Consider the following 16,020-nt stretch of genomic DNA (forward strand, 5'->3'; position numbering starts at 1 on the left):
GGAAGCAGAAGTCGATTACTTTGAGTATTGCTAAGACCGCATACATAGCTGAGAGTATGGCCTCTTGTGAAGCTGTCTAGTTATGGAAGCTCTTCAGTGAGCTGTTTGGACACATGTTGAATACCACCATGATCTTCTGTGACAACCAGGGAGTCGATTGTTGAGGAATCCCGTGTTCTATGATTGCTCCAAGCATATAGACATCAGGTACCACTTTATCCGAGATATGGTACAGCGAGGAGCAATAAGGCTCCATCACATTGGGACTAATGTGCAGGTCACCAATATTCAGATGAAGCCCCTCAGAAAGATCAAATTCTTGACTTTCCGAGAACAACTAGGAGTTGTGGAGAGACCCTCTCCTAAGCGTCCTGTATAATATATCGAGCTCTGGGAGCTTCAGGGGGGCATCACGTACTTGTTGGAGCGATGAGCAACCATAGGGTGAGTGATTCAGCCTTCCCCTAGTGGTTTGCTATGTAGGCAGGATGAGTGGTTCATCCTTCTCCTGCTGAGACACACTCACAGGGTGAGTGGTTCAGCCTTCCCCTAGTGATTTGTTGTGTACAAGGTGAGTGGTTCAGCCTTCCCCTAGTGATTTGTTGTGTACAAGGTGAGTGGTTCAGCCTTCCCCTGGGATACCCCATGACGACATGTAGGCAGGATGAGTGGTTCATTCTTCTCCTGCTGAGACATCCTACCTATGCAATCTGGGACTCATGGGAAGTACCTCTCATCTAGCCAATGAGCAAGGAAATGAGGATAGGGACCATAGTACTACCGATGGACACATCACATACTACCGTACTCCCTATGCTAGGATGATATTGATCTGGGATCAATTGGAATTGACTTTGGGTCAGTAAGGGTGGTATGAGACACTCTCTTTATTTGGAATTGATTTCGGATCAGTAAGAGTGGTATGAGACACTCTCTTTATTTGGAACTAATTTCGGATCAGTGAGAGTGGTATGAGACACTCTCTTTATATGGGACTGACTTCTAGTCAGTAGAGAATGGTATGATACATTCTCGATCACTTCTTCTTCTTCATAGTTCAGCGGAGCATAGCAGAGCCGAGCAGTGGAGGGCATTGCGTTGATGGCAGAGATAGTATAGTCTAGCAAATGGATTAGCAGATGGAGTTCTCCCTAGTTCAGAGGGAGTGTTGAAATTGGAAACTAGGGCCAAACTCCATGTGGGTCTTCTTATTTATGGTAGCTGATATTTTTCTTGGATTCCTCTCGTCGATAGGTGTAGGATTGATCTAAAGATCATCCGATTCCGACATGTATTCATTGAGATATGAATTTATTTGTGTTATGTGACAATTCGTCAAGGTCGGCCAGCGACCAAATTACCCCAACCTATCCTCAACGTTTTATTATAAATAGAAGAGGACTTCAAGTCATTTTGTACACACTCATCTCTTGTGATCCCTCTCCTCATTTGTTTGGGTTTTGGTGAAAGTGAGATCTAGAGGGAGTGCCCTAGCCACAGTCATGAAGGAGTCTTATACGCTGCCATGGAGGCGTCTTATATGCTGCCCTAAAGAGCCCTAATCACAGTCATGAAGGAGACTTATACGCTGCCCAAGTAATGCTGCCCTAGCCGCAGTCAAATGAAGGAAATCTAGCCACAGAGATCATGCCCTAGCCGCAGTCCTAAAGTGCCCTAGCGGCAGGTCTAGAAGAGACCCTAATCCGCAGTAAGGAGAAGCCCTAAACGCAGCTAAAGAAGAGACTTTGATCCACTGTTCTAAGAGAACTAAATCCGCAGTCTATTAGACCCTCATACGCAGCTTCAGGTGGAGACATTATCTGCTGTCAAGAGAGTCACAAACGCAGTTTAGAAAGGTTTCTATTTGCTGTCATAAATAGGCCTTGCACAGCTCACCTAGCGCAATTTGTAAGGCCCTAAAAGGAGGCCTGAAACCACAGTTAGAAGAGTCCTAATCTCAGCTTGAAAGGGACCCTAAGTAACAGCTAGAAGGTTGGACCTAGCCACAGCAAAGTAGTTATACTACAGCGTGAAGGATCTGTGTTAATGCCACGTAGCTGTAGGTGACAGCGTGGCTGTTTGGGCATGTTAATGTTGTTCTTGAGCACGATTTGAAGAGCAGAAGAAGCCGCTGAAAGGAGGAGCAATGGACTGTAGTTTAAGAGCTGATTGGGTCACTGTTTGAAGGGATCAAAGTTACAGTCCACTGCTGGGCTAGGCCGCAGGCCATAGCCAGCAGTTGGAGACCTTTTTAGGAGCTGCGTTCATAAGGTAAGCAGTCCTATAATGCAGCGTTTCATTGGAGGACTGTATGAAGGCTAGTCACTGTCTATAGGTGGACTGTGGGGTGTGTTGTAGGTGTTGTAGCACACTGAGTTTGTGCCCTAACCAGTAATCAGGTTTGCCAAGATATGCTTCAGTCCTTACAGTGTATACAAGTTGCCAGATGGGCAGCCTTGTCATGATCAGTGAAGCAGCAAAGGAAGGAGAGTCTTATGGAAGGAAAGCTTCAGTATTTTGGGGTAATTGGTTGAGCTGTTCTAGGCCTATCATCTGCTGCATATCTTCAGTCCTTGTCATCAGATCTACAACCTCATTGCGTCATCTTCATGGTGAAGATCTCTGATGGCTGATCTCTTATTTAGCAAGTCAAGTATTGACTTCAAATCATTGTACTCTATCTCTTTCTCTCTGCTGAACTATTGAAGAATATAAGAAGAATTGATCAAGGATTTCCCCACATTGGGGTTTGTCCCTAGCTGGTGCCACATCTTCTGTCCTCTTGTCTTGGCTTTTCTTCTGTTGTTTATGTTTATGTTCTATCTGCGCTTTACTATCATGCTGAAGTGATTGTTAATCTGAATATTAACATTGGGCTAATATGAAAAATTGAAGTAAATTGCGCTAAGTATAGAACATACCTAAATTTAACAATATAGGAAGGAGATGGCTCTTGCGATGCGATTGATCCTAGATGGAGTCCGGGACCATATAGTCTCACACATAGCTGGCAAGGGTACTGCCAAAGAGATGTGGGATGCTCTCGCCACGCTATATTATGGCACTTTCGAGCAACGGAAGATGTCCTTGGAGGAGAAGCTAAGATGTATCTGGATGTAGAAGGGCGACGACATAGATCCCTTCCTCACCAGGATTCAGGAAGCATAAGAACAGCTCGCAGCTATTGGGATAGCACCTCAACCAATACAGCTTGTGAGGTTGGCACTAAATAGTGTCTATGAGGAGTGGCAAGTATTTGTCCAAAGCATATTGGCAAGAGACAAGCTACCAGAGTGGGATAGGATGTGGGTCGATCTGCAACAAGAAGAGTTGAGGCGAGCTCTGCTAAAGGGCTTCATCAGTGACAGCTATAGCAGTGGACCCAAGGTGGTGAAGGAGGAGAATGTGGCCCTTGCATCAAAGGTTCCCAGTCAGGGGCAAGGGGAGCAGAGAAAGAAGAAGAAGGACCTATCAAAGCTCAAATGCTTCAGGTATGGTGAGCTTGGTCACTACAGCACGCAGTGTCCTCTCAGAAAGAAGGACAGCTCGGAGACGTAGGACCAATAGGCAGCTTCTACAGAGATCGATAGGTTGTCCTTCAGATTGGAGGAAGACTTTGCGATGTTCGCAGATATACCTCCAGGAGTGAGGTGGGAAGATTTGGTACTATAATCCTAGAGAACTACAGAGATTGGAAAGGGTCCCTGAGGAGTCCACCCCATGGATCATTACCTGGATACGGGGGCCCACAGTATTCAATAGCAGGATGGATCAGTGGCAGATGATGCAGTAAGAACCAGAGTGACAGTTGCAGACAAGTAATAGTCAGATGCTGGGGAACGCAGTGCAGAGTTGGCAGCAATGTAGAGTGGCATAGTGCAGAGTTAGCAGCAACGCAAATTCTTCAGTGACAATGCAAAGGCTAGTAGAAATCAGAGCCTCAGGAGACAGAATCCAGATGCATTATACTGAACACAGTTGATTCAATATTTTGGATGTTTTGCAGTTGCAGCAACAACAGATGAGAGGTAGTTGTAGTGCAAATGCATAGTTGCTAGCAGTATGGCAGCGCTAGCAGCAGCATAGATGCAGCATCAGAGTTGCGCACTAGTTGGTGGGCAGCAGCAGGCAGACATCAGCAGCGTGACAAGAGATGATACAGAGACAAAGTGCTGTGATAGGGTGTGCAACACTAGAACACATTTCTCGCTAAGAGAAGTGTTAGATTTTGTAGCAATGGATGTGTTCTAGCCACGAAATTTGGTGGAGAGGCTAGAATACAAGAGATCTCCAAGAACCAAAAATCGTTTCTGGAAATTCCACCTACAAGTGACCTAGTTAGTTATTAACCAATTTTTTTAATGTTTCCTAAGTCGAAACTTAGAAACACTGGTTAATTAATCAGTGTTTATTAAGTCAAGGTGAGAATCATCTAGAAACTCACACGGATCGATTCCAAGATGATCCTAGCAAACAATTAAGTTTTAATCTTGGTTGTTGGTGCTCCAACAGTGGATTATAAGAGAAAGTCGATGGGCACTTGGAGAACACACTCGAGATCACCAGAAATTCGATTTCCTTTGCAGATCAATTTCTAGAGTAGCAGCAGTCCGCTGTCGAAGAGGCAGAGATGGAAGCAGTGAGTGAGGGGCAAGGACAGTGAGTCCGGAGGAGATTTTCCAGATCCAGAGAGTCAGCTACAGGAGGGCCGAGCTTCCTCAGTGAGAAAGCGCAAAGGCAGTGCAGAAGCTTTAGACAAAAGTTCGATTTGGCTAGACAGAGGGTCGATTCAGTTGCTAGAGGTCTGGAAGATTTCTGGAAGGGACCAACGAGTCATTCTCGGAGGCTAGATTGGGTAAATGGCTTGATCAGGTCCAATTCCAAGCAGAGCGTACCATAAGCTACGCAAATTTGACGCAGGGGTTTCATGGAGCCCATTCAGAGACAGTTTTGGAACTGAAGCAATGTCGTGTGAGACAAAATTTGTCTCACTAATTTTTGTGGCCAGTTTCTCCTGTACTGGATTTCCAATTTTAGGCATCCAAATTGTACTCAGATTTTCACTGTTGCTTAATAAAATAAAATCCTCATCTGTTGCATCGGTTTTCCCGCATTGGGTTTTTCTAGCGACTTTTGTCCAAAAACAACAGTGTTATTTTTATGTGTATGCTAGTGTTTTCTCAGTTCCAGTGTTATTTATTTTCTGCGGTTTTTATTCGTGAAGGTTGCAGTGTGTTTATTTCGATGTTACCGTAGCAATAAACTGAATAATTAATTTATCGGTTAGGAGAAATAATACTAGCTGTTGTAATAGGATTCCATATTGGAATTTTCACATGGTATCAGAGCATGACTGATCAGGGGGAGCAACTCAGGTTTTTTGTTGAGCAGATTTCTGGCTAGACGTAGAGGGTTTTGCAGCAGCTTGCTAGAGAAAAACTAGCATTGGGTGGAGGAGAAAAGCACACACAACAGAGGGAAAAATTTCCTTAGGGAACTTCGAGTCTCGGAACTTCGAATTTCCAGTTGCAGATTGGCAGTAGCAACTTGCAGGATAATGCATTCTAGAAGGGAGTGCGAGTAGCAAAGTAGCAACTAAGCACAGGGAAAGAGGGAGTTTTTGACATTATCAAAGATGGCCACAGCAGGACTTAGAGATCAGGATAGGTTGGACGGCTTCTCTAACTATGTCATCTAGAAGGCCAGGATCTCCTTCCTGTTGGATGAATATGGCTTGAAGCTCTACATAGACAACGTTGTGTTAGTTCCCCAGGATTCATATGAGCTAAAGGAATATAGGAAGGAGATGGCACTTGCGATGCGGTTGATCCTGGATGGAGTCTGGGACCATATAGTCTCACACATAACTGGCAAGGATACTGCCAAAGAGATGTGGGATCCTCTCACCACGTTGTATCAGGGCACTTCCGAGCAATGGAAGATGTTCCTGGAGGAGAAGCTTAGATGTATCAAGATGCAGAAGGGGGAAGGCATAGATCCCTTCCTCACCAGGATTCAAGAAGTCTAGGACCAACTCGTAGTTGTTGCGGCAGCACCTCAACCAACAGAGCTCGTGATGTTGGCACTAAATAGTGTCTTTGAGGAGTGTCAAGTATTTGTCCAAAGCATATTGGGAAGAGACAATCTACCAATGTGGGACAGGATGTGGTCCGATATGTAGCAGGAAGAGTTGAGGTGAGCTCTACAAAAGAGCTTCATCAGTGACAGCAGTAGCAACGGAACAAAGGTGGCGAAGGAGGAGAATGTGACCCTCGCATCAAAGGGTCCCATTGAGGGGCAAGGGGAGCAGAGAAAGAAGAAGAAGGACCTGTCAAAGGTCAAATGCTTCAGGTGTGGTGAGCTTGGTCACTACAGCACGCAATGTCCTCTCAGAAATAAGGACAACTCGGAGAAGCAGGACCAGCAAGCAGCCTCTACATAAATCGATAGGTTGTCCTCTAGATTGGAGGAAGACTTCGCGATGTTCGCAGATATACCTCGAGTGAGGTGGGGAGATTTGGTATTGTAGTCCCAGAGAACTTCAGAGATTGGAAAGGTTCCTTGAGGAGTCCACCTCATGGATCATTACCTGGCTACAAGGGCCCACAGTATTCAGTAGCAGGATGGATCAGTGGCAGTTGAGGGAGTCAAAACTAGAATGACAGTTCCAGACTAGTAACAATTAGATGCTGGGGAGCGCAATGCAGAGTTGGCAGCAGTGCAAAGTGGCATAGTGAAGAGTCAGCAGCAACACAGATTCTTCAGTGACAGTGCAGAGGCTAGTAGTAGTTAGAGACTCGGGAGACAGATGTATCATACTGAACACAGATGATTCAGTATTTTGGATGTTTTTCAGTTGCAGATGTTGCAGTTACAACAGCAACAGATGAGAGGTAGTTGTAGTGCAGATGCAGAGTTGGCAGTAGTATGGCAGTGCCAGCAGCAGCACAAATGCAGCATCAGAGTTGTGCAGTAGTTGGTGGGCAACAGCAGCAAACATCAGTCGCGTGACAAGAGATGATATAGAGACAGAGTGTCATGACAGCATGTGCAACACGAGAATACATTCCTCGCTAAGAGGAAGTGTTAGTTTTTGTAGCATCGGATGTGTTCTAGCCACAAAATTTGGTGGAGAGGCTAGAATACAAGAGATCTCCAAGACCCAGAAATCTTTTTCTGGAAATTCCACCTAGGAGTGACTTAATTAGATTATTAACCAATTTTTTTAATGTTTCCTAAGTCTAAACTTAGGAAAACTGGTTAATTAATCAGTATTTATTAAGGCAAGGTGAGAATCACCTAGAAACTCACACAGATCGATTCCAGGATGGATCCTAGCCAACGATTAAGTTTTAATCTTAGTCGTTGGTGCTCCAACGTGGATTATAAGAGGAGTCAATGGGCACTTAGAGAACACACTCGAGTGTTGGAAATAATACTGAGAGGGGCGGTGAATCAGTATTATCAAGTCAATTATTTTTCATTTCACACCCAGATCATATACGCTACTTTAGTTAGAGAAAACCGCGTATATACGCAACTACAAATAAGGAAACCAGCGTATACCAGAATACTTATGATTCAGTTAATCCATTAAATGTTGATCTTTAGTTAGTGCATCAGAACTTCATTAACCACATGAACAGTAAGCAGGTGCAGTAAAAACAGAACAGATCATCACACACAAGAAGCACACATGAACACCATGATATAAGGTGGAAACCCAATGTGGGTGAAAACCACCTGTTGCAAGTCGTCGCAATCTTCTTTTTAATAAGAAACTTCTTTTACAATAGTTCTATACTGGTGCAGACTTATACCAGTACACAGGCTTCTACCTGCAGAAGGCTACAACCTTCTCTCATTCTCAGACTCTCCTGGAAGGGAACTACGATCCCCTTAGCTCTTGTACTAGCCGATCCATTTACTAGTACGTAGGTGCAGGCCTACTGAAATGCTCCAACCTTTACTCTTTTTCCAGCTACTACTGGAAGGGAGCTACCACGCCCTTAGCTTGTGTACTAGCTAAGGTACTAGTACGTAGGTGCCGACCTACAGAAGGCAACAACCTTCTCTTTCTTCCTCCAGGTACCACGTTTCATAAATTTTCAGACTGGATACTCCTGAAGCACAACACCATAATCTGAGGGCCACATTTCATCCAATTTTCATACTAGACCCATCAATATCATTGAAGCACAAAATCAATCAATACTAGCATCATCAAGCTCTGAATCACTGAAACACTAGAACCCTGTCAACAACACAGTCACCAGAACACAGAACAAACAACAGAACTCTGCAACAATAACCAGATCCAACTGCAACTTCAATTTTCAAGATCACCGGAAATTTGATTTCCTTGGTAGATCGATTTCTAGAGTAGCAACAGTCAGCTGCCGGAGAGCCAAAGATCGAAGCAGTGAGTGAGGGGCAGGGATAGTGAGTCTAGAGGGAATTTTCCAGATCCAGAGAGTTAGCTACAGGAGGGTTGAGTTTCCTCAATGAGGTAGCGCAGAATCTTTAGAGGAAGAAGTTCAATTTGGTCAAGCGAGGGTCGATTCAGTGGCTGGAAGCCGAGAATATTTCCGGAAGGGACCAACGAGTCATTCTCAGAGGCTGGAATGGGCAGATAGCTTGATCAGTGTTAGTTCCAAGTAGAGCGTACCAAAGGCTGCGCAAATTTGACGCAGAGGTTTCGTGGAGCCCATTCAGAGTCAGTTTCGAAGCTGGATCAATGCCGTGTGAAACAAAATTTGTCTCACTAATTTTTGTGGCCAGTTTCTCTTGTAGCGGACTGCCAGTTTCAGGCATCCAGATTGTACTCAGATTTTCATTGTTGCTTAATTAAATAAAACCCTCATCTGGTGCACTAGTTTTCCCGCATTGGGTTTTTCCGAGGACTTTTGTCCAAAAACAACGGTGTTATTTTTATGTGTGTGCTAGTGTTTTCTCAGTTCCAACGCTATTTATTTTCTGTAGTTTTTATTTGTGAAGGTTGCAGTGTGTTTATTTCGATGTTGTCGTATCAATAAACTGAATAATTATTTTATCAGTTAGGAGAAATAATACCAGTTGCTGCAATAGGATTCCATATTGGAATTTTCACATGGTATCAGAGAGTGACTGATCAGAGGGAGCAACTCAGATTTTTTGTTGGGCAGATTTCTAGTTGGGCGCAGAGGGTTTTCCAACAGTTTGCTAGAGAAAAACTAGCATCGAGTGGGGAAGAAATGCACACGCAACAGAGGGAAAATTTTCCTCAGGGAACTTCGAGTCTCGGAAGTTCAAATTTCCAGTTGCAGATTAGCAGTAGCAGCTTGCAAGATAATGCATTCCAGAAGGGAGTGCGAGTAGCAGAGTAGCAGTCAAGCAAAGGGAAAGAAGGAGTTTTGGACATTATCAGAGATGGCCACAATAGGACTTACAAATCAAGACAAGTTGGATGGCTCCTCCAACTATGTCATCTGGAAGGCCAGGATGTCCTAACTGTTGGATGAATATGGCTTGAAGCTCTACATAGATAGTGTTGTGACAATTCCCCAGGATGCAGATCAGCTGAAGGAATATAGGAAGGAGATGGCGCTTGCGAAGCGGTTGATTCTGGATGGAGTCCGGGACCATATAGTCTCACACATAGCTAGAAAGGATACTGCCAAAGAGATGTGAGATGCTCTCGCCACACTATATCAAGGCAATTCCGAGCAGCGGAAGATGTTCCTGGAGGAGAAGCTGAGATGTATCAAGATGCAAAAGGGGGAAGGCTTAGATCCCTTCGTCACCAGGATTCAGGAAGTCTGGCACTAGCTCGTAGTTGTTGGGGCAGTACCTCGACCAACAGAGCTCGTGAGGTAGGCACATCAAAGTTGCGCAGTAGTTGGTGGGCAGCAATAGCTAGACATCAGCAACGTGACAGGAGATGATACAGAGACAGAGTATTGTGACAGGGTGTGCAGCACTAGAACACATTCCTTGCTAAGAGGAAGTGTTAATTTTTGTAGCATCGAATGTATTCTAGCCACGAAATTTGGTGGAAAGGCTAGAATACATTAGATCTCCAAGGCCCAAAAATCGTTTATGGAAATTCCACCTAGAAGTGACTTAATTAGGCTATTAACCAATTTTTTTAATGTTTCCTAAGTCTAAACTTAGGAAACTGGCTAATTAATTAGTATTAATTAAGTCAAGGTGAAAATCATCTAAAAACTCAGACAGATCGATTCCAAGATGATCCTAGCCATCGATTGAGTTTTAATCTTGGTCGTTGGTGCTCCAACAGTGGATTATAAGAGGAAGTTGATGGGCACTTGGAGAACACACTCGAGATCACTAGAAATTCGATTTCCTTGGCAGATCGATTTCTAGAGTAGCTGCAGTCAGCTATTGGAGAGCCAGAGATCGAAGTAGTCAGTGAGGGGCTAGGATAGTGACTTCGGAGGAGATTTTCCAGATCCGAAGAGTCGGCTACATGAGGGCCAAGTTTCCTCAATGAGGCAGCGTAGAGGCAGCACAGAAGCTTCAGAGGCAGAAGTTCAATTTGGCCAGACAAAGGGTCGATTCAATTGCTAGAGGCCAGGAAGATTTCCGGAAGGGACCAGCAAGTCATTCTCAGAGGCTGGATTGGGCAGACAGCTTGATCAGTTTTAGTTCCAGGCAGAGCGTACCAAAGGCTGCGCGGATTTGACGCAAGGGTTTCGTGGAGCCCATTCAGAGCTAGTTTCGGAGCTGGATCAGTGCCGGGTGAGACAAAATTTGTCTCACTAATTTTTGTGGCCAATTTCTCCTGTAGTGGATTGCCAATTTTAGGCATCCAAATTGTACTTAGATTTTCACTGTTGCTTAATAAAATAAAACCCTCATTTGTTGCATCGGTTTTCCCGCATTGGGTTTTTCCGGGGACTCTTGTCCAAAAACAACAGTGTTATTTTTATGTGTGTGCTAGTGTTTTCTCAGTTCCAGCACTATTTATTTTCCACAGTTTTTATTTGTGAAGGTTGCAGTGTGTTTATTTCAATGTTGTCGTAGCAAGAAACCGAATAATTAATTTATCAGTTAGGAGAAATAATATCAATCGCTGCAATAGGATTCCATATTGCAATTTTCACACCCTCTACGAGCTTCAACGTTGCCCTCCAGTGCCAAGATGTTGCCTTGAGAGTTGATCTACCCCAAAGTTGACAAGGTGCCCCCAAGCTGGCATTACACCTACTTGATGGATGTCGCCTATTTTTTAGGAGATTTGATGATGATGATGAAATGGAACCCCTTTAGAAAGGATGGTACACTAATCTTCATGATGATGTCATGCCCTAGCTCCATGGCGTCCCCTTCATGATGCCTAGATTGATGATGTGATAGGTTCATGGATGACGTTTTGGATGAGGGAGACTTGCTTGATGATTGGACATCATTTGATGAGGAGATGTGGCCTTTGGGATGAGATGCACCCCATTGAGCCATCCATTGCACTATTTGATGAGAGACATGTCTTTTGTAGAATGATATCACCATTGGAGTGTTTTTAACTCACACATGTGGGTTAGTTTAGGTTTATCTTTATGTTTTGTTATTGAGTTAGCTATCTTTGGGGCTCGATTTGTGACCTATCCAACTTGTAATCATTATTAAATCTTATTTTAGGGCTTTGAGACTAAATTTAGAGAAATTCAAATTGATTTCCTTCATTTACATAGAAGCAGGTTGAATTCTCTTGAGATCGTGGTCACACTTAAAGATCAATTCGCACTACTTGGCTAATATCTTTTGTGCGCTATGGAGCACTAGTGTAGCACACTTCTTGGGGAGTATATTTTGTTGGAAGGTTCTCTCTCTTTGATGATTGTTGATGATTCTTTGATGATATGTGCTAATTTATTGTAAGTATATTCTTCCATCTTGTACTTGTTGAACAATTAGGATTTAATGAAATTTTCACCAAAGTTTTCTTGATGTTTTGTGGCTCTAACATCTCCTTGAACAAAATATTCATCAAGTTTCTCTTGAGGAACCTAGATATAGTTTCCTCCCTTTCACTCTCTAAAGAAGATAGAAGGACTCTAGGGTTTAAGGGATTGAAGAACACGGGTTTGGCTTCCTCATTTTCCTTGAAATTGCTTCCATCAACCCCCTTCCATAGATTTGTTCATTCCTAGACTCCATTAGCCCTTGATTGATAAAGGCACTAGTCTTATCTCTTGTGTTGATCCCATAAATAAATAAATAATAAATAAAACCCTAAATTTTTACAATGTGTTTCCCGGTGTGAATTAGGGTTAGGTTACAACAAAATCATCATTTTTCAGCTTTGTTTGCCTTAGACCTTATTGTCCTGGGGTTATGATTTGCATGCATTCATTTTGAAAAGAAAAATATCATTTTTAATGCATTTTCAGCTACAAATTAGGGCTAACATCTAGGGTTTTATTGTTATATGTATTTTCATCCATTGAAGATTGTTGTAATTTATTCTCTTGTTTACTCATTAATCAACCCTAATCTGGCACTTGTTTATCATTGATTCTGGGGTTGCTTCCTTATTGCTGTTCTAAAAAATTTCATGTTGTGAATTGTTGATTAAAGCCCCAATCTATAATAACAATGTGTAATTTCTTGATTGCATGTGTTTGGAAACCTATTTGAGCCTTTGTAGGTTGCACTAAGCCCTCTATATTTAACCATAGGATCTCTTGAACTCTCTCTCTTGGAATTATACCTTATTTCACCAAAAACTCTAATCATTGCATTCTAGTCATTGGGTGAATCTTGTAGTAGAACCCTTGGATGGTATTTAGCCTATGACCATCTAGGTTACTTAATCCCTAAGATCTACTAGGGAAGCCTCTCTTGTTGGGATTCTATCCAACCACAGAAAAGAGGGGAGTAATTGTTGTGGTGACAGTGGAAACTCTCCCATTATTGTTCTCTATTCATGTTGCTTACAGAAGCTTTGTACTAGAGTGCTAGATTTTGCAGTAACAGTGGTCATAATAGAAACTTAGGAAAAAATTGACACAGTTATGGTTCTTTTTTAAAATCTATCATGAGAAAAAATTTGCCGTAGTTTTGACCACTAGTTTGAGGAGTGCCCCACCTTTTTGGCTTGAGTGTTTTGGTTATTAATTATTGATATATGCTCATGGTTAAGAGCGACCTAGTTCTTGACGCCATATGGCCATGTTTTATGCATCTATTGGAGGTTGTCCACTCTTGGGGGCCTTCTATTCATTGCTTGTTTGGCGTGTTTCACCTTAGAGAGATATACATCCACGTCAAGTGAGATCTATAAGGTTTTCATTGCCTACTTTGAGTTAGCTGTGTATCTATCAACTTGATGTCCTCTAGAGGCTAGATGTTGCACCTTTGACTCATCTTCTTCCTTATTCGATAGGGACATCCCACTCTCTTGGGAATATGTAAGTTGGAGACTTGTACATGTGGCCTTGACCACTTCATTATTTTATGTATTGTTGAATAATTAGTTGGAGGAAATAATTCTTTACTCCTCCCTAGGCTAGATCTAGGGTTTTCACATGAAATATTATTATTTTATTGCAAAGGAAGTTGAGCTAGAATCTGTATAAAGTGTATCCTTTCCTCATATCTAATTGTGGTTGGATTTTTGGAGCTTCAACTCCTTGAACCTTAATTGACATATTTTTCTTGAAGCATATGAATGTATAAGGGTTCTTTCTTTGTGAACATTGGCGTCAATTCTTGAAGCTTTTCTATCTTGGTTTTTGTTTGGTACATAAAGATTGACAGTGAATGCTCAAATCTTGTACAAGCTAGCTAGATCGGTTCATTGAAGGGTAAAATCTACCCACTAGGAAAAAGGATATGCTAGTGTTCGCGCAAATATATATACATATTTCAGTCTTTTTCATAACAAAAAAAAGTTACCTTCACTAATATTGCAATGCCATGTCTGATATGGACATATGACACTCAACCAAAACTATTGAAAATGCAAAAAATAAAAAAGATTGTAAAACTGAGAGACGTTTTCTAAATATTACATAGCTTGCATTGAAAGGAAAACAGTGCAGGGGTTGAGAAAGTACCCAAATGTTCCCCAAAATAGTAATGGTGTGAACTTTATCACTCGAGAAAGGACATTGAATAACTGTCCTCTTGGTTTCCACCAATGATACAGATCAGTCTAGAAAATATTGCAAAAAGTGTAGCACACATTAGTCACAAAACTTATAAACAACCTCAGAATTTGAAATTGGAATACAGATATTCTTTGATAACCCAGTAGCTGCAAAAGAAATTGAAAGCAAAACCATCCGTATTATCGTTCAAACTCTACAAGCAGATTACAAAGAGAAGAAATCACAAATTCTTGAATAACTACCATGTTTACCAACCTGACCAAAACAAAACACAGGTACTAATGGGCAGCCAGTCTCCATAGACACACGTATAAACCCACGCCTTTTGTTTAGAAAAGCAACCTGCAGAGTACACATCCAGGTCAATTTACAGTAAGTCCATGTCATGATTTTCTTGGACACTGAAAATTTTAGTTGTTAGGTTTAATCTCTTTTGCTTTTTTGAGCAATATTTCCCTCTCCATCAGCAAAATCACTAGCCTCATTGACTAAATTTGTAATAGTCGGTTTGAATATTTTTTAGCAATATTTCCCTCCCACTCAGTAAAACATTTGCTTGATTGACTGTCACAAACATGCCCAATTCTTATTGCAGATCTTTTAAGAGCATGGATTTATGAGTTAAGATTCAAAGAGGGATCTGAAATTTTTGGAATGCAAAAAGAAAGATAAAAGGATGTTTGAAATTTATTTTTAGAGAAATATCTAGCAGGACTTACCTCATGACCATGCTCCATATACAATATTTCCTGAACACCCCCAGGAATTACAACACAGCTATAGCCAGCATTCAGTAATTTCACGAAGTTTTCCCGAGAAGCAGGTACGGCTCCCAGCCAAGACCACAAATGTCGTAAAATCGGTGTATAGAAGACCTTCAAAATATCATACAAGAAAGGAGGTCCAGAAACATTGCATTGAGATCATCTTGCTATGCCCTTTTATATGAAGTTGCACTAATCAAGGTAGATTCATGATTCAAGCTCTTAAAAATTTCTGCTATCAAACATTCTTACCGCAGAACTTGCAAGTGCCTTGATATTGGGCAAAGGCATAAAACCAGAATGGTTACAGAGGGCCAGAAGTCCAACAGGAATGACTGAATGTGGCTCAAAAGCGAAGACTGTCAATGATAAACCATAAAACCTGTTTACTAAAATACCAAAAAATTTTGATATGGCATATATTCAAATGCAAAAGAGCAAAGTGTGTAACATGAACATAAAGTGACGTTGCAACACATTTTTTTCTATATGATGTTCCAAAACTAGCCCACAACAGCAGGCCCTAACCGTCAGGAATTTCAAATAACCTACAAATGGTATGCTCTGAGAGGTTAATCGAGCATTAAAAATGTAATGAGTATCTTTCCTAACATGCAATGAATTATTATTTCACCATGCAATATATTTTCTGTTGCTGTGAAGATGAACAGAACTGAAAAGCAAAGAGGACATGTCAAAGTGAACATTCATATTGACTTTCCTCTGCATATAGATTAGCATCAGGTAGGGAGAAACAACGGATCCCATCCATATCATTTTCTATTTAATTACGATTTACATGTATATCACAATCAAGATTCATTTAGTAGGGTGGAGGATAAACTATACCAAAGATGATTTACTAAGACCATATACATTGTTTGCAATCTGTATCTGCATAGTACTGTCTGGTTGAGCTATCTATTCAAATCAAACAGGTAGAGCATACAGGAAAAAGTACCTTGGCTATGTTGATCAGTGGTTGTCATTGATGTCAACCCAAGCAGCACCAGGGGCTACCCCAATCTTGCATGGGCATTTTGCCTTGACAACTTACTCTATTCTGAGTCAAAGGATTTTCTATATGGATTCTATTCGTCGAAATGTTTACGTTGATATATGGCACGCCACGTAATTATTCA

At 41.8% G+C, this 16,020-nt stretch overlaps 1 protein-coding gene across 1 annotated transcript in view; it reads right to left on the bottom strand.

Annotated features, from left to right (window-relative positions):
* LOC149148902 (diacylglycerol O-acyltransferase 2D-like) overlaps positions 1 to 16,020 on the bottom strand; it is a 217,563-nt gene that overhangs the window by 89,359 nt on the left and 112,184 nt on the right. The window contains exons 4-7 of the mRNA XM_089440235.1: positions 15,131 to 15,237; positions 14,834 to 14,989; positions 14,370 to 14,456; positions 14,061 to 14,158 (exon numbers count right to left, since the gene is read on the bottom strand). Of these exons, the coding sequence (XP_089296361.1) occupies positions 14,061 to 14,158; positions 14,370 to 14,456; positions 14,834 to 14,989; positions 15,131 to 15,237 (448 nt within the window). The remainder of the gene's footprint in view (positions 1 to 14,060; positions 14,159 to 14,369; positions 14,457 to 14,833; positions 14,990 to 15,130; positions 15,238 to 16,020) is intronic.

The sequence above is a fragment of the Pinus tabuliformis genome, chromosome 9, assembly GCF_031772625.1.
Source record: "Pinus tabuliformis cultivar Carrire ecotype Pingquan chromosome 9, CPIR1, whole genome shotgun sequence".
Classification (NCBI taxonomy): domain Eukaryota; kingdom Viridiplantae; phylum Streptophyta; class Pinopsida; order Pinales; family Pinaceae; genus Pinus; species Pinus tabuliformis.